At 33.1% G+C, this 18,915-nt stretch overlaps 2 protein-coding genes across 5 annotated transcripts; both read right to left on the bottom strand.

Annotated features, from left to right (window-relative positions):
- Positions 1 to 538: 538 nt before the first annotated feature.
- Positions 539 to 6,256, bottom strand: LOC109165772 (trans-resveratrol di-O-methyltransferase-like). 4 transcript variants are annotated; one of them, XM_019314697.1, is made up of 3 exons: positions 5,751 to 6,256; positions 1,054 to 1,429; positions 539 to 961 (listed from the first exon to the last, which is right to left on the bottom strand). In XM_019314697.1, the coding sequence occupies exons 1-3, from the start codon at positions 6,164 to 6,166 to the stop codon at positions 638 to 640; spliced, it is 1,116 nt and encodes a 371-aa protein (XP_019170242.1). In that variant the 5' UTR covers positions 6,167 to 6,256; the 3' UTR covers positions 539 to 637. The 4 variants fall into 4 exon arrangements, with proteins under 4 accessions (XP_019170242.1, XP_019170241.1, XP_019170244.1 ...); XM_019314696.1 differs by having other exon boundaries at positions 1,054 to 1,443; positions 5,765 to 6,256; XM_019314699.1 differs by lacking the exon at positions 5,751 to 6,256 and having other exon boundaries at positions 1,054 to 1,874.
- Positions 6,257 to 17,272: 11,016 nt separating this feature from the next.
- On the bottom strand, positions 17,273 to 17,923 carry LOC109164583 (histone H3.2). The gene has a single exon (XM_019313089.1). The coding sequence runs from the start codon at positions 17,859 to 17,861 to the stop codon at positions 17,451 to 17,453; it is 411 nt and encodes a 136-aa protein (XP_019168634.1). The 5' UTR covers positions 17,862 to 17,923; the 3' UTR covers positions 17,273 to 17,450.
- Between the last annotated feature and the right edge of the window lie 992 nt (positions 17,924 to 18,915).

Below are 18,915 nucleotides of genomic sequence, written 5' to 3'. Positions count from 1 at the left end.
TGTACAGTTATGAAGTTATGAATGTACAGTTATGGAGTTATGAATGTACAGTTATAGAGTTATGAACGTACAGTTATGGAGTTATGAATGTACAGTTATTAACATATAGTAATAAAATTATGAACATATACTTCTATAACAAAGCGGTCTGAAATTAAAAAAAAAAAAAAAAAAAAAAAAGGAGATAAGCATGCTGGACACAGGTCCAACGCATAACGATTGTTATGTTGTGCAACCGCATGGTGCACATAGTTGTAAAACGACGTCGTTTTGACTAAAAATGTGCGTCCCATTTTTTTCTTAAAAAAGAATTCAGTTTCGATTCCCCTCAACAGTATAATTTGCAGTCAAAACCGGCCTAAGACTCTTTAGTCTTTTGCTCAAGCCCAATACCTTACTTAAAAGAGGTTCAAGCTCGATCTTTTCATTTGAATCACAAACTGTTTATATATTTTTTGGTTGTATCGTAAAATCGTACATAATGCATCATAGAGAAAAAGAAGAATTTAAAATTAGAATTTGATTTATAGTAGTACAGTGTTATTCTGAACAAACATAGAAGATTGATGAGAGAGCAATATATAATAATAAGAATTGAAAGATGATAGTACAGTTTTGATGAAAAGTGGATAGTATACTAAGGAAACACCTCAATGAGGGACCTGATGCCAAAAATTGGAGTTATCATATAGTGAGTGAAACCAGATTCAATGAACAGTCTTTCCCATTCCTTCTCTGTTCGTTCCTTCCCAGTAAGGAGAACCATCATCAGAACATCAAACATCAGCTTCACTTCAGTTATGTCTTCTGCTTCATTATCTTTCTCTGCGCCCAAAACCATGTCGATGATGATCACCTTCCCCTTCTTCACTCCATCATTCTTATTGTGGTCTGAGATGGCTTCTCTGCATTTCTTTAGTATCTTCACGCACTCCTCGTCACTCCAGTTATGCATAATATGCTTTAATTTCAATCAAATTTTAGTACAAAATTGAATGTGTTAGTAAGTATATATATAAATATATGATGAAATGAAAGAAATTTGGTACGTACCTTGAACATGATGGCATCAGCAGAAGGAATTGAGTGAAACATGTTCCCACCAAGAAATCGCAGATTTTCGCAATCCTGTTGTTGTTGTTGTTGTTTTGCAACAACGTGAGGGAGATCAAGAACTGTGCATTTCAAGCTCGGAAATGCCTCCAAGATGAGCTTAGCAATCATTCCGGTGCCGCCACCCACATCTACCAGTGTACTCACTCCTTCAAACACTTGCCCACAATCTTTCACAATTAACCTCATCATCTGGGAATCGCTAGCCATGCCCTCATTGAAAACGTTGTTGAACTTAGGATTCGTGTCACAAAACTCCCATATAGGAGCCCCGTGCGCGGTCTCAAACGCAGTGGACTCCTCATTTCTTGAAAACCAGTCCCCCAAAACCTTCCATGGCGGATGCACCGCGAATAGGGCGAAAGGGGACAGATTTGGAATCTGACTTTTGAGGAGTAGCCTTGAAGAAGCTGTGAGAACATACCCATCTTCTTCTGCTTTGTTGAGCTTTGTTGAATCAAAGAAGCCGTTGTGAGTTAACAAGCGCATGATGCGATAAACGGCGTTTGATTTCTGGGGAGGGAGTTTGAGTGCAGAAACAAGCTCGGGAATGGTGATTGGTTTTCCATGGGTGTGGATTATGTCTGGGATATTTAGCTGAATTGCAGTGGCAAGCACCATGGAGTTTACGTAGTTGCATGCGTGCTTATAGATATGAGCCTGAGCTCGAAACATTTCAATGCCGCCTTCTGCTTTACTATTGCCTTCCATAAAACAATTCACAAATATTATTTCTCTGGTTCAATCGGTGTTCAAAAATAATGCACTTGTGTCGGTTGCTTTATACAATTCTTTAGAATAAGCTCCGGGTTTGATTGATGCAATTAATTAATTATCGTATTTAGAAGTTAGAAAGAACAAGAAAGCACAAGAAAGCAAAGTAGTGATATTACCGTATTTGGATTTAACAACCAGTTTGGTTGGATTTAACACACATGCATTAACAACCTGTTTGGTTGGATTTAATTTTATTGTAGTTGTATTACAATTTGTTGACACTTCCCAATTATGTTATTTGGTTAGAAGGAATTGCAATCCCACGCATTCATCGAATTGTAATATTCAAGACACCTCCACTCGGGAGAGCATGTAAATCACGGTTATAATTTGGTGGAATTATAATTCAAGACACTCCCTTAAGAATTCTTACCCTACACTCCGACTCGACGAGCATGTGGGATGGCCGTGACTCAATGGGTTAGTAGACAGGGCCAAATGGGAATCTGCCCACTTTGGACATAATTTTCACACTGCCGTCGCCGAGGTTTGAACCTTGGTCTCTTATCCCAAATACTACCCACTAAACCATTGAGCTAAGCCCGTGCGGGTCTCCCTTAAGAATCTAATTTGGTGGTGGGATGAGAAAAATATATTACTGTGAAGACAATTTTACCCATGTTGTTATTCTCATCCACTCCCTCATTTATTATTAAATAAGTGCATTTCAATCATTATATCATTTATTCCCTTTTAATTCCATATAATTCTATTCATGTGTACTAAACACTGTAATTTGATTTCCTACTTTATTCCCACGTTATTCACAATTATTGAATCTCTATATTCATAATTACAGTGAACTATATATTTATAATTATATTCACAATTCTATGTTCATAATTTTTGAACAATATATTCATATTTATGAGCAGTTTTGAAACCGTGACCACCTTACAAGGTGGTCACGGTTCCACACCATAATTTGTCCCGAACATCAATATGAAATATGAACCAACATGTGGACTTTCTCTAAAGCTCCTTGAATCTGGGCTGGACCAACAACTAGCTTGGAAGAAATTTGCTTTAATCTTGGGAAAATCTGTTGCTGTGACCCTCCAACTATCAAAACGCAAATTATGCTGTGGACTCATGTCCACAGTGCATTATGGACACGAGTCTAAAATAACGTCAATTTTAGGAAAAATAACAACATTTCAGGTAAAAAAAAATTAATTTTGTCTCGCCGTTAACAACGTTATTCGTTTGTGGAATTATGAATGTAAAGTTATGAAATTATGGGGTTATGGAATTATGAACATAGAGCTCTGACATTATGAACGTACAATTATGAACATATAGTGATAAATTTATGAGTTATGAACATAGAGTTTCGAAAATTATGAATGTACAGTTACAGAATTATGAATGTACAGTTATGGAAGTATGAATGTACAGTTATGGAATTATGAACACAGAGCTCTGACATTATGAACTTACAATTATGAACATATAGTGATAAAATTATGAACATAGAGCTCTAAAATTGTGAACATAGAGTTTCGAAAATTATGAATTTACAGTTATTGAATTATGAATGTATAGTTATTGAATTATGAATGTACAGTTACGGAATTATGAATGTATAATTACGGAAGTATGAATGTATAGTTATAGAATTATGAACACAAAACTCTAACATTATAAACTTACAATTATGAACATATAGTGATAAAATTATGAATATATGCTCCTATAACGAAGCAGTCTGAAATTTAAAAAAAAAAAAAAATGGTGGAAGATAACGGTACCACTAACGGCACCGTTACCGTGTTCACAATGCATGCTGAACACGGGTCCATAGCATAACGATTGCTGTCAAAACCATACACTCTTTAGTCTTTTGCCTAAGCCCAATACCTTAAAAGAGGTTCGAGCTCGTTTCATTTGAATCACAAACTGTTTATATATTTTTGGGATGAGGTTTAAATAGTCCATCCAATTATATACCAAAATACAATTAGATCTTTCGAACTAAAAAAATATATTCAATTGAACCTTTATACTTGTTAAAAATGTACAATTAACTAATTTGACCTATAATAACATATTACCTTCGGGTCACATGCCACATGGATGTCAAATAAATTAATATTTTAAAACATTATTAATATAATAAATTAAAATAATTGTATATATAAAATTTTTAATAAATAAATAACAAAGAATGTAGTACTGTAATGGAGCAGCTACTTCGTCCATGTCGAACTGGACGTCCAGTTTGACATGGACAAAATAGGTTGTCGGTTTCTCCATCCAATCTGGACGGATGGCTTCTTTATTTGATTTGAACGGAGCAGCCATGGCTTCTCCGTCTAGATTTGGATGGAGAACCCATTGCTTTTTAGTCAGCAAAATATTTTTTTAATTTTTTTTAATTTTTAGCTTATTTTTATTTTTGAATGAAATGCCACATAGGATGTCAAGCAATCAAAATTTACTAGTTACTTGTTGGTAATATGTTAAATATGTTAATTACACAATTTTAATCAATTTAAGGGTTTAATTGAATTTATTTTTTTTGAGTTATTCGACCCTTATTCCTATATTTTTTTGTTTGTATCGTAAATAGTATATGAAATATAAGTCCCTATCGAACCAACCCAATAGACCTAACTTATAGTTGAATGAGAAAAATATTGTAAGAATTGTGTTCAAAGTAGACAGATTCTTTGTGTTTATCGACATTTGACTCTATTTATTGAGCACTGAGTTACCTTAGATTTACATTCTCTCAAATGTTTTGTTAGACCGGAGTGTGGAGGGCTTTGAAATTAGAGATTGAAATTTTTGGGAGGAGAAGAAAACTAGTTCAAACAGTCCAAACAATAGTTGAAATTTGGAAACATATGAAAGCAGGCTATTTGATAAGGATGTAACAGCATTAAATCATTATAAGGCGTGGTCATAAATAGCACAACAACGAAGGCGTGCATAGCCTCTAGTATGAGAATTGTAGTATAATAAATACAAGTGTCTAGAACTCTAGCATAGAACAATGACGGCCCATAACTTACCAATTCAAATAGAGTATTGTTATTTGTTACTGTGCTGCTAGCTTCATCAAAAAGTAGGGTACTAAGGAAACACCTCAATGAGAGACATAAGGCCAAATATTGGAGTTATCTTGTAGTGAGTGAACCCAGACTCAGTGAACAGCTTTTCATATTCCATCTCTGTTCGTTCCCTCCCAGTATTATGAACCATCATCAGAAGATCAAATATTAGCTTCATTTCAGTTATGTCTGTTTCATTGTCTTCCTCTGCGCCCAAAACCGTGCCAATGATGATCACCTTCCCCTTCTTCTTCACTCCATCATTCTTGTCTGCGATGATAGCTTCTCTGCCTTTCTTCAGTATCTTCACACACTCCTCATCACTCCAGTCATGCATAATATGCTTTCATTTCAATCAAATTGCATATATATACCAAATTTCAGTGCAAAAGTTAAAGGAATGTGTTACTAATTAAAGAAATTAAATTTGGTACCTTGAACATGATGGCATCAGCAGAAGGAATTGAGTGAAACATGTCCCCTCCCAGGAATCGAAGGTTTTCGGACCCGCCGCCGGGTTTGTCTGCAACAACGTGTGGGAGATCAAGAACTGTGCATTTCAAGCTCGGAAATGCCCCCAAGATGAGCTTAGCAATCATTCCGGTGCCGCCACCCACATCTACCAGCGTACCCACTCCTTCAAACACTCTCCCACAATCTTTCACAATTAACCTCATCATCTGGGAATCGCTAGCCATGCCCTCATTGAAAACGTTGTTGAACTTAGGATTCGAGTCACAAAACTCCCACAAAGGAGCCCCGTGCGCGGTCTCAAACGCAGTGGACTCCTCATTTCTTGAAAACCAGTCCCCCAAAACCTTCCATGGCGCTAACATGACAGGATGCACCGCGAATAGGGCGAAAGGGGACAGATTTGGAATCTGAGTTTTGAGGAGTAGCCTTGAAGAAGCTGTGAGAACATACCCATCTTCTTTTTCTTCTTCTGCTTTGTTGAGCTTTGTTGAATCAAAGAAGCCGTTGTGAGTTAACAAGCGCATGAGGCGATAAACGGCGTTAGATTTGTGAGGAGGGAGTTTGAGTGCAGAAACAAGCTTGGGAATGGTGATTGGTTTTCCATGGGTGTGGATTATGTCTGGGATATTTAGCTGAATTGCAGTGGCAAGGACCATGGAGTTTACGTAGTTGCATGCGTGCTTATAGATATGAGCCTGAGCTCGAAACATTTCAATGGCGCCTTCTGATTTACCATTGGCTTCCATCAAGCAATTCACAAATATTATTTCTCTGGTTCAATCGGTGTTCAAGAATAATGCTCTTGTGTCGGTTGATTTATAGAATTCTTTAGAACAAGCTCCGGGCGGGTTTGATTGATGCAAAGTGGTGATATCGTGAGCATTTACACTTGAGCTGAGACCACTATAGGTCATATCCTGTCAGCACACATTAATACGAGTTGTCTTATAATAAGTCACATTACATATATATACAGGGAAGGGATCAGGTGCGGGGAGGGCTTCTCGTGCGGTTGTGCGGATGGACGCATATTAAGCATTAAAATTGACGCATTTAAAGTACACAATACACGCACATTACACAAACAAAACACTATCAAAACACAAACTCATGTACCCTAAGCACAAACCCCACGCACCTTAAAGCATAAGACTCACGCACCTTAAGCACAAAACTCATGCACCGTAAGTTTCAACAACTACTCACATTAAGAACACAAATCTCACGCACATTAAGCACAAAACGCATGCCCCTTAAGCATGGTGCACATTAAGTGTTACAAAGATGCACCTTAAGCTATGGAAATACGCACCTAAAGTTTTAGACTGACGCACCTTAAGTTTCAACAAAAAAAAAATGCATCTTAAGTTCTCAACTGAAGAATTGACGCACTTTAAGCTATGAAATGACGCACCTAAAGCTTTCAACTGACGTACCTTAAATTTTTACAAAAAAATGCACATTAATGAGATTAGATTTCCTTTCTTATTTTTAGGTTGGTAAATTATTCTGTGGACCATAAATATCAGTTACATTTTTAATATATTAAAATTACATTATTTTTTGTACTGAATGTATATTATATAAAATAATGTACCCTTAATATATTAAAAATGTACTTTCAAAAAATGTACATAAATAATGTACCCTTAATATATTAAAAATGTACTTTTTTATTTATGGTCCACACAATTGTGTAGACCATGGTCCATGCAATAATGATTGTTTTAGGTTGTTAGGCTTATATTTAGGTTCCTAAACATTTTAGAAGCTTGGATTTCAAACTCCGTTAGCAAACTATGTTTTTTGAGATTATTTTTGTCATTTAAAATCAATATGCATGGTTAAAGTTTCACTCTCTCCATATGAATTTTATTTTTAACAGTGAATATTGATTCTAAATGATAAAACTGATCTCATATATTAATGAAATTTGAAATTATATAACACTAGGGACTAAGGTGTAACATTATGAATAATTAATAGGCTAAATTTCTTTAAATTAATTGATAGTGACCAAATTTTTGAAAACGAAACAATTTATTTAAAAGTAAAAAGTGATGTTTTAATTTCCCATTTACATATGTAAAAGATATTTATACCATAGAATTATTAGGATACAACTCCAACTAGCTAGGTGAAAAGAAAAAAAAAATCTAAATTAGAACCAATTAACCTTATGTGGCCATATTACATGAAAGGAGACACATCACAACAATATCTGCAAGAATGTGATGTGCCAGAAAGCACCATTTAATTTCGCATGTGCTAGAAAGGAAAAGTATGTGATCATTAATTAAAGGAAAATAAAAATTGCCCTTCTCATGATGTTTGAGTGTTTGACGTGAAACAAAAAGATCTACAAAATTTGAATTCCAATTTAAAAATGTTTAATTGAAATGGGAATCAAAATTTACTCGCTAAACTTGAATCAAAATCCAAAAAATTAGTTTAGTTTTGGTCATAAGTTGAAGAGTGTGAATGTTTCTACTGGAATTCAATTTGGAATATAATGATTATTAGTATATATTTTTGCTGTCCGTAAACCAATTCTGCAATTCACATATAACTGTGGATAAGACTCACATGTTACAAGTGTGGATACATCCCAGTATCCCAGGCCACATGTTAAATAAGAGGATATAGTTCCTCCACTTGAGTAGGAATTTTAAAATTTAAAAAAAAAAACAAAAAAAGGTGATTTGACAGGAGAGGGAGAGTTTATGTGAGGTAGAAATTTTTTTTTTTTATAAAAAAAAAAAAAAAAAAAAAGGGTGATTTGACAGGAGAGGGAGAGTTTATGTGAGGTATTGGGGACACCCTTCATCAATCATCCAATACTTTTTATTTAAAATAGAAAAATAATATATGAAAGTACATGGAGAAAAGGAATTAATTTCACTTTTGGTCTCACGACTTTTGATGTTCTATCACTTTTGGTGCACAACTTTAAAATTTTTTAATTTTGGTGCCTAACTTTGTTATTTTTATCAATTTTGGTCCTTTCGGCCAAATTGACAGCGAAATGTTGTTGGATTTTATATTGTTAGGGGTAAAATCGTCATCCCAAGGAAACATCTTCAATATCTAAACAAAATCACCGTAAAATCATATCTATAGGTGTTTGATGATGAGAATAATGGGGAAGATGGGCAGAAACCTGACAGATCTATGGGATTTATAGTTTCGACCATTGGCAAACTCTTCTTTTCCTCTTAATATGATTTTTCTTTTGTTTAAATATTGAAGATCTTTCCATGGGATGACGATTTTGCCCCTAAAATATAAAATCTGGAAATATTTTACCGTCAATTTGGCTAGAAGGACCTAAACCGATAAAAATAACAAAGTTAGACACCAAAATTGAAAAAATTTAAAGTTGTGCACCAAAAATGATAAGAACTCAAAAGTCATGGGACCAAAAGTGAAATTAATTCTGGAGAAAAGTTTATTTCACGTGTTATAATTTTATTCATAGAAAGAAAAAAAAAAAAAAAAAGAGTAACAAAATTTGAGCCACTATTTTTCTGGATGAATCATAATATGTCATGTAAAATTAAAGCATGTGCTCCATCTCAACTAAAAGCCTAAGCTGATAATTGAATTGCACGTTAATGGCTATATGCTCACAGTGTAGGGTAAAAGAATAGAGAATTTTTTTTTTTAAAGAATGTATAATATTACTCTTAAAACATGTGGTTTCGCAGCATACAAACCTTAAAAAGTGGTAGCTAACAAAAAGTTAGGCATGATTGCTTTTAATTTAATTTTTTTTTTTTTTTGAAACATTTTGTGAGAGCAAAGTCTTATGAAAAATATAGACTAATACAAATCTTCGAAACGAGATAATCAACAACTATAACATAAGGAAGAAATACGCTGACAATTTAATAAATATTACAAACTTAGCTTTTTGAGTGCACCACTCCAAACTGTAAGACAATTAGTTCACGAAATGTTATATTACTTAGGGAATGTTAGATTATAGTATTGTTGGTTGATAGGAAATATACTCCGGGTTCAGCCTCCCCGTACGCTTCGTACTCCGGTTTGAGTCGGGGTCAAACGGTTTGGATCATGGTCCAAGTTGACGGGTTAAGTCCTATATAAAGAGCATTAGCTCTCATTGTGAATGGGCTTTTTCCTATCCACTCTCTTTCTCTCTAGAACATAGAATCATCTCTATTCTCTATGAACATTCAAGAACAACATTGAATAAAAGAGTTCTTTGATCTTATCTTCATATGATTCTCATAACTTTATACATACGGTATACACTTCGGGTAATTATCCACATCATTGGTAATGTTAAATACCCTTAACATATTTTCATATATTTCAGCAAATTCTAAATTTAAAATAAATAAATAAGATATTGGTAAAATTTATAAATAAATAATTTAAGAATAATTAACTAACACATGCAATAAGCTAACATTTGGTTTTAAAATATTAAATCAAAATTCTTAAGGAAGGGAAGTGTATCATATTCCCTCCAAGAATATTAAAAGATTATTTTATTTATGGTGTTTGTATGCATGTGTGTGTGTGTGTGAGTTTTTTTTTTTTTTTTTTTTTTTTTTTTGAGTTTGGGTTAATTGTAATTTTTTTTAATGAGTTTGGTAAATATACACATAGGTTACATCGACACACAGTAATTTATTTGTTGCTTTGTAAATTTATACAATTAAAGAAATATTTTTAGTAGTTTAATTGTATTTAATTATTTTTATATTTTAAAATATGTTAGGGCATATATTGCTTAAAGATTAAACATTTTAGGGGTCGTTTGGTTCACGGAATGTCAGATTACCTTAGGGAATGTTAGATTGCTGGGAAAGTTGGGGTAAAATTGGGGTATGTAATATAATGATGTTTGGTTTAGGGTTATCTTTTATACACACTATAATATCCTTAACATATTTTCATATATTTTAATAAATTTAAAAATTAAAATAAATAAGATAACGGTATCATATATAATTACATGATTTTAAAATATTAACTAAAATCTTGAACTTGAGAAACAAAATTGTTTTATATGCTAACATAACATAATAAAAATAAAAATATATATATAATTACAAAAATAATTATATATATATATATATATATATATATATATATATATATATATATATATATATATATAAAATAAACTAACATAACCAAGGTTATCTTACATTACCTAAGATTTTGAAGGGAATCACATTCCCTTCAAAATCCTATGTGGAGGGAATGTGACATTCCTTGGGAATGTTAGATTCCTTAAGATAATATGAGCCAAACACCGGAATGTGAGCTTTGGAATGTCAAATTCTCTTGGTTATGTTATATAACCTGAACCAAACGCCCCCTTAACATTTTGTTAAAAGGGCATAAAGAGTAAATAAAAATAAAAAATGCAAAGGAATCTAAAAAAAACTAGGCAATATGAGGCAGAGAAAATCCCAGGACCCAGACAGTTCCCCATCTCCCCAATAATCGTAGAAGTTTCAGAGTGCAGATTCAGGACCTAGTACAATTACCCTATACTAGGCCGACATTTTTGCTTAGCTGGCTGGTTTTTTGACATATTTTGATGAAATTCAGAAGATGTGTCCTTGTTTTTCTGTTCTTTTCCAATAAGTGCATTATTATATCGTTCTTCACAGTTCACACACTTCACTAGTGAGAGTGAAGGTTGCTTCACTGTTGATGTGAACTGTTGGGTCAAGTAAAGAAACAGGTGTGATTACATATTCACGGAGTCGTATTTTTGGTGTATTAGTTACAAAATAAAATTACAGTATATTTAAAATAAAATTGTCTCACATATATATTATTTTTATGTTATCAAATAAAATTGTAATTGAATTGAAATGAAATTGTAGTTGTGTTGAAATGAAACTACAGTGTATATAAAATGAAACTGAGTTGGAAGAAAAAAAAAATTATGATATTGATGGGATAAATATCTTAGAAGATGTGGTTAAGTATACTAGCTCAAGAATAATAGACGGTGAGTTTTGATTAAAGAAGGATAAATGATGTCGTTTTTGTAAATTAATAAGGATAAAAAAATGTTAAAAACATTTATCTTATTTTGAAATCTTACTTGAATGAACATTTTAAAATAAATTATTATTTTAAGCTCCAATGTTTTACTAAAACTTATTTGTAACTTAAAATGAGCTATAAGCTCTAAAATATGCCTACAACACCTACTAACTTTTTTTTTAAATAAAAAAATCTAAATTTGAAGCAATGTTATCTGGTGCATATTACATGAAAAGTCATCCGTCGATCACGACAATTTCTACAAGGATGTGATGTGTCAACCATATTACGGAGTATTATTTAGGGAAAACAAATTTTAATTGTGTTTTTAATTTCTCAAGTGCTAGAAGGAGAAAAGTATGTGGTCATTAATTAAAGGAAAAAAAAAAATATGCCCTTCTCATGATGTTTGACGTGAAACAAAAATCTATATGGAATTTGAATTACAATTGAAATGGGAATCAAAGTTGACTCGCTAAACTAATTCAAGCTAAAATCAAAAACCAAAAAATTGGTTTAGTTTTGGTCATAAGTTGTACTGGAGTTCAATTTGGAATGAGTATACATTTTTACACAATTTTCCTCATCGTCCATAAGCCAATTCTCATTCCATATAACCTCTTACTTAGTTAGAGCATCCTTATCAGAAGTTATTTTAGAAATATTGGAAAAGTAGTTGATATCATGGAGAGAGAGAAAGCAAGAGGGAGAAGAAAAATAACCTCTTTGCAAAGTAGAGATTTTGGAACAGTGCTAATTTCTGTTAAATAAGGAAAGCTGTGCGGGTGACAGTATATTTTTATATTTTTTTTTTTTTAAAAAATCAGTTTTGCTTTTTTATTTTTTTTATTTTGTTTTTCTCTTTTCTCCCATATTCTCTTTTCTAATCATACTTACAAAAACTTCTCAAAAATTACAAAATATCTCCACTATTATGGATGCTCTTATCTCTTATCTCGTCCATAAGTTTTCTCCACCTGACTACCTAAGTAGAGAAAAACAAAAAAATGATGTGAAAGGAGAGAGAATTGATATGAGATGTCGACTATCGGGACACTCTTCATCTTGCACCATTATTGACTAACTGTCATTTTGCTAATACTCGTGGGACTAAAATTGGTATTTGCTCTTATTTAAAAAAAAAAAAAAAAAAAAAAAAAAAAACGTGCATCCCAATAGGTGTAAGTGACAATATTTCACATTAATAGCCACTATCTCATTCAATCTAAAAAATATAATCATTTTTTTTCAAAATAGTTTGATATTTTTCATTTTTTTTGTGGCCTCATTAATCTACAAAAATTATATTTTAATTATTTTTTTATTTATTATCATTTTTAAATTGTAGTTGTAATTAATTTGGAATAATGATACACACCTTTCTTAAAATTTTCCTCCTTATTCTCCCTTCTGACATAGCATTACTTAATTAGATACTTTACTGTTTAAGTAAAAGTATGTGCAGTCATCGGTCGGCCAATTCATGACACCAAATAATTATAAGTCATGGGGAAATATTTGGAAAAAATTTGGAAGAGAAAATAGTATTTTTCCTTAAAATTATTACTCGTATTATTTATATATGATGATGATTAAATTAAACTGATGATTTTATAGGATTGCAGTCATAATAAATCGAGGAGAAATATAACTTGTAGGGTAAAAATAATAATAATATTTTAATTAAGGCCGGGACGCTAGTCCCCATTGTATTCAAAACTTGGCTAAGAAATAAATAAACAAAGCACAATCAAAGACCCAAAAACTAGCATTTACATACCCCCCCCCCCCCCCCCCCCCCCTACTTGACTTCCAATAATCCAAAGGACAATAAATCTGTAGATTTCAAACACATGGAGTAGAGATCACTAGCCTTCGAGTCTGGATAAGGATGTTGATTGATGTTAGAAGAGGGGTAAAGACACCCTTTTCAATGGTGTCTCCCTACAAAATGAGTGGTTTTCATACTTTGATCAAATATGTCCACTTACTTATCATCAGTATAAATTTTCATGTGTCACGATTCATCATCTTTGTTCCGATTTGAACAATAGACAAGATGGACTAGCTACTTGTCACCCTAGCAATAGTTAATCTTGCAAGTTCAAGGGTCTAGCTAGCCCTAGCGCAAGATCAAAACGCACTTGCTAAGTTACGTTGTTGGGTGCAGGTGTGCAATCAAGTGCAAGTTTTTAAATTCCTCCTAAAAATTCAGTATTGCAGGAGAAAGTTTTCTCCAAAAATCCAACCCTCAATAGTCAAGAACCCAATATGAATATTTTTTTTTAATAAAAAAAAGTATTTAAATAAAAACACTCCTAGGGATGTACTTAGGCCACCTCCACCGAAGGCGGCAAAGCGCCATTTAGGTGCAAGATACGTTGTTTTCTTCCTATAACAAAGACAGAAAATACACCAAAAAATTTTGCGTTGATGAACAGCGCAGTGCTCATCAACACCATTTTTTGCGTTAATTTTTTTCCTTATTTTGCACCTGCTTTTCTTTGTTAATTTTTTTTTCTATTGAATATTATTGTCTCTGTTACAATATTTGTTCATAACTACTTTCTTTGTTAATTTCTTTTGTATCCTTATATATATATATATATATATATATATATATATATATATATATATATATATATATATATATATATATATATATATTGCTAAATTCTTAAACATATATTTTATATTATTAAAAATAAATTATATCGTTTAAAAGATCTCATCAAGATTAAAACAAGACTAATATTGAATATAGATTAATTAAAAATTAAATTTCATAAAATATAATTTCAACAAAATTAAAATGAGTACATCCGGAATTAATTAAAATATGAAGTATTAGAATGAAGTTTTAATTTATGTGTTTACAAATTATTTAGTTGGGAATAAAATTTGGTGTAAGAATCTACTGAGAATATCTTATTTTTTTGTAAGTCATTTTACATGTAATCAGTTATTAGCTAACAGCTCATTTACCAAAATATTTTTCTACAATAACTAATGTTAACAACTAGTCAACCTCACTAACCCAATCAACTAACAACTATTTACCAAAAATCCCCTTAGTATTTACACAACATGCTGCATGCTTTCTAAGGGCATCCTCAATAGTGTAAAGATTTTGATAGGGTCTTACATGTGTGATTAGGAAAGAGAAAATGGGGGAGAATGAAAAAAAAAAAAAAAAAAAAAAAAAAAAAAAAAAAAAAAATCAAAGCTTAACGCGCCTATTGGGTGCGTTGTTTCTGCGCACCAGATACGCAAACGAAAAAAGGGATGAGACCCACATTTCCGACAAAATCTCCATTTTACTGCAAGCAACTCGTTTTTTCTCACTTCATCCTCTCTCATCCACCTCACTCAACATTCCTCAAAATCTAGTCCAAGATCCCTTAATGGGGATCCTCTCTCATCCACCTCACTCAACATTCCTCAAAATCTAATCCAAGATCCTCTAATGGGATGCTCTAATAGAAAGTTGTTTTTGTAGATTCTTCTTTTCGGTTTTAGGTAAAAATTCTGGATTAATACAAATATTTCTATATTTCTGCAACACCTCCAACTTGGAAGAAATTAAAAAACATTTGATTTCACACCATGCATTTTACTGGGGTAGAAAAAGGCATCTAGCAGAAAGCTATATTCGTACTCTGTATTTTAGACACACTAGAATTTCTTATCTTTTCTCGTATTATTAAAAATACATCATTTATCATTCCTATTTTTGGACTCTATTCTTATAAATACATATCTTTCAGTATTTTAAATATAATGAATTGATCAATAATAAGATCATTTTCAAAATTATTGTTTTCAGCAGTTAGGCACAACTGGTTCTGTAATTTTTATTTTTATTTTTATATTGATGATGCAGAGCAGAAAATTATTTTTATTTTTATATTGATGATGCAGAGCAGAAAATTTTAATGATGGGAATTAATCATCAAAAGTAGGAACTAAGGGAACACCTCAATGAGGGATGTCAAGCCAAATATTGTAGCGACTGAACCCAGACTCAATGAACAGCCTTAATGTATAAGGCTTTCAATTTCAAGGCTTCCTTGCATACACAGAGCAATCAGAATATGATTTCCTGAAGTGTGTGCTTTCTAGCACATATATAAATATATTCATAGCATAGGATCATTGGGTACATGTAATCATTTGAATTTAAATTTTACATTATGCCCCTTGGAATTGGCTCTTCTATATAGACCTCGACCACTGGTTTGAACCTTGGGTGTTGAAGGAGATGAACTGCCAGCTTCAGAATTTGGAGATGATGGACATTTTAAGATCCCTTTCAATGGTTTTCTGCATATTGCCTCTTTAACTCTGTTCCAGGCATCATTGCTTCCATCAGAATGAGAAGAATCATCACTGGATACCTTACATCTAACACGAGTTAGGTCATTATTATGAACAAAACTGCCTTTCTTGTTCTTGCTCATGAAATAATGGCTGTCAAGGAGGAACATATGATCAGTTTGAGTTGTGTGGAACCTGAGATTGTTGTTACCTCTCTCCGGTGAATACTTCTCTTCTTTTCTTGATGCCTTTGGCATTTTGAACCATCCTTCAGTTAAGGAAGGCAGTGATGAAAGGTTCTTCAGAAATGAACTTTTCTTGGAAGGGGATGAGCATGAACATGAGCATTCATCTGCATTAACATTCTCTCCTCCTGTGCTGAACAATGCCATGGCAATCACACTGGTAATGAACACTTGGCAGACTGCAGATTTGATCTCCTCATGCCTCTCGAAATACGAAACCTCGGTAAGGCCAAACATCATCTTGATCCCAAGGATTTTGTAAGCCAGCATCCCCAGATCTGCTTTTATGTAGTTTGGGTTGTCAAGAATCTTGGCTGCCAGGTAACCAATATCAGTTTTCTCCTTCACCAACCCCAATTCATCAAACGGCAACAAATCAGATTTCTCAGGAATGCCAAAACCAACAAACTGAATTCTTTTATCAGTTAAAAACCTCTGGATTGGCTCAGGAATTGCTGCCCCTGAATGAAACCGGAGGATCACACATCCCAATCCAAAACACAAGATCACCAAAATAATGGCGGGATCACGAGGATGGCGCATGATGTCAATGCCAACAATGGGAGGCCGAACCCAAACTTTGCCTTCTGGAAACAAGAAATCCTCTATGCACAAACGCTCAAAATCATTAGCCTTGAAGGTAATGCCTTCAAGCTTAACATCAAAATGATTGGTCTTCAAATATACAACACCAGCCATATGATTGATTATATTCTCCTGTAAAACAGCAAATATGATATAATATTGTCGGATATGGATGATGGGGGTGGAGTATTTACTCAAGGATAGGAAGAATTAAAGCTATATTTTTAGAAAGATAGCTGGATAAAGATAGCTATTTATATCAGATAAGATTTTCCCCAGAGTGGTGGGAGATTAGCCACACGAAAACTGGAAAAGGGAAGCTATTGTTATTCATAAGCAATCAAAACAACCAGAGAAGAACATGGGAAAATCACAGGAATTAGTGGTTCTGCAACACCACAATTAAAATAAAAATTTAAAAACAATTATAATTTACAGGTATTTTAAGTCCACAAACATATAATATAAGGTTGCCAAGACAATAATTATCCAATTATTTTTAGTGTGGACTATGTTAACGTTTTGAGTGACAAAGAAAAATTCACAACCATAATCTAAAAGAATACACTAAATAAATCTCATCTCGTAACCTTAATCAACAGAGAATTCACAACATAAATTGCAGATAATTTAGTAATTCCACAATATTAAAAAAAAAAAAAAATGTAGTGGATCAATAGATTCCATTAGCATGCTAATATATTGGTGGGTAACAAAAGCAGTAGCCATATTTCATTTCATTACACTAATACATGTTAATATTTGAGGGCAATTGCATTGCAGAATATAAACCAATTCAAAACCCTAGCAATAGCCACATATACAAACTAGAGGCTAGCCTCACCTAAGCCCTCTCGCCCCTAATTCTCCTAGCAAGCTGAATGTCCTTGGGCATGATAGTCACCCTCTTCGCGTGAATAGCACACAGATTGGTGTCCTCAAACAGCCCGACAAGGTAAGCCTCGGCAGCCTCCTGAAGCGCAGCCACGGCGGAGCTCTGGAAGCGGAGATCGGTCTTGAAGTCCTGGGCGATCTCACGAACCAGGCGCTGGAATGGGAGCTTGCGGATGAGTAGCTCAGTGGACTTCTGGTACTTTCGGATCTCACGGAGAGCCACCGTCCCAGGCCTGAAGCGGTGAGGCTTCTTTACTCCGCCGGTGGCCGGAGCCGACTTCCTGGCCGCCTTGGTAGCTAGTTGCTTCCTCGGAGCCTTCCCGCCGGTGGACTTGCGAGCTGTCTGCTTGGTACGAGCCATTAGGGTTTTGATTGGAGATGGAGACGAGTTTGATTAATTGGGAATTTGGATGCCTTAGCAGTGTGGAGTTTTGGAGAACTGGAGGTGATTTAAATAGGCGTTCGGAAATTTTAAGCGGGAAGACGGAGAGATCTAAACCGTTGATTGGCAGAAAAGTAAAGAACGAACTAGATCTAATCTGTAGCGGATCGATGACGTGGAGAAGCGACAGAGGTACGATTATCCTTCCAAATAGGAAAACTATACATTGATATTTTGTTTTCCAAAGGATTTGGTTGGATGAAAGTCAAATTTCATGGAAAATGTTTTTCTAAAAGTGTAGGAAAATGTTATTTTATGTTGTTTGGTTGGATGAAAAAATTTTTCCATTGAAATTTAAGTTCCTGAAGTTGAAGGAAAATAAAATCCTAACAATACATTGATATTTTGTTTTCCAAAGGATTTGGAAAGAAAGTATAACAATATTGGATTATTTTACCCTCATCAAAGTTTAATAATTACACATGTATATATTATTGTTAAAGACAGATTGGTCTTTATATTCATAATTCATTAACATTCCAAACAATAGAATTCATATTCCCAGTAATTTCTTTTCCACCAACCAAACAATGAAATTTATTTTCCTGGTAATTTGTTTTTCATGGAATTTGAATTCCATTTCCCATCAAATATTTTCCAGTGAACCAAACAGGTTATAATAGTATACTCGGGAAAAAAAAATAGTATACTCTAGATTCTAGAAATATTGTTATCGTCCAAAAATATTTACGGAGAACAAAAGCAAAACCAAAAACAAAAAAAAAAACAAAAAAAACAAAAAAAAAAAACAAAAAAACAAAAAAAAAACAAAACCAAAACAAAAAAAAAAAAAAAAACAAAAACAAAAACAAACAAACAAACAAAAAGTATTATGATACGATTATAATTTTTTTTTCTCAAATTCTCTTGAGTTATAAAATTTTTTTTGAAATTTTTTCAAATTACCCCTTATACTGATATAATAGTCCTAAATAAAGTTCATCACAAATTTTTAAAAATTTAATCAGTAGTT

The sequence above is a fragment of the Ipomoea nil genome, unplaced genomic scaffold (assembly GCF_001879475.1).
Source record: "Ipomoea nil cultivar Tokyo-kokei standard unplaced genomic scaffold, Asagao_1.1 scaffold3069, whole genome shotgun sequence".
Classification (NCBI taxonomy): domain Eukaryota; kingdom Viridiplantae; phylum Streptophyta; class Magnoliopsida; order Solanales; family Convolvulaceae; genus Ipomoea; species Ipomoea nil.
Note: the sequence above shows the minus strand (reverse complement) of the source record. Positions and strands in the feature narration are given on the sequence as shown.

Bases quoted from the DNA above. Each gene is read 5' to 3' on its own strand.
- LOC109165772 (XM_019314697.1), bottom strand. From the start codon at position 6,166: ATGGAAGCCAATGGTAAATCAGAAGGCGCCATTGAAATGTTTCGAGCT. The intron at 1,430-5,750 runs GTTTTCAAGAAA...TTTGGGGGACTG, and splicing joins TGGAAGGTTTTGGGGGACTG to GTTTTCAAGAAATGAGGAGT. The intron at 962-1,053 runs GTACGTACCAAA...TTGAAATTAAAG, and splicing joins CTGATGCCATCATGTTCAAG to CATATTATGCATAACTGGAG.
- LOC109164583 (XM_019313089.1), bottom strand. From the start codon at position 17,861: ATGGCTCGTACCAAGCAGACAGCTCGCAAGTCCACCGGCGGGAAGGCT.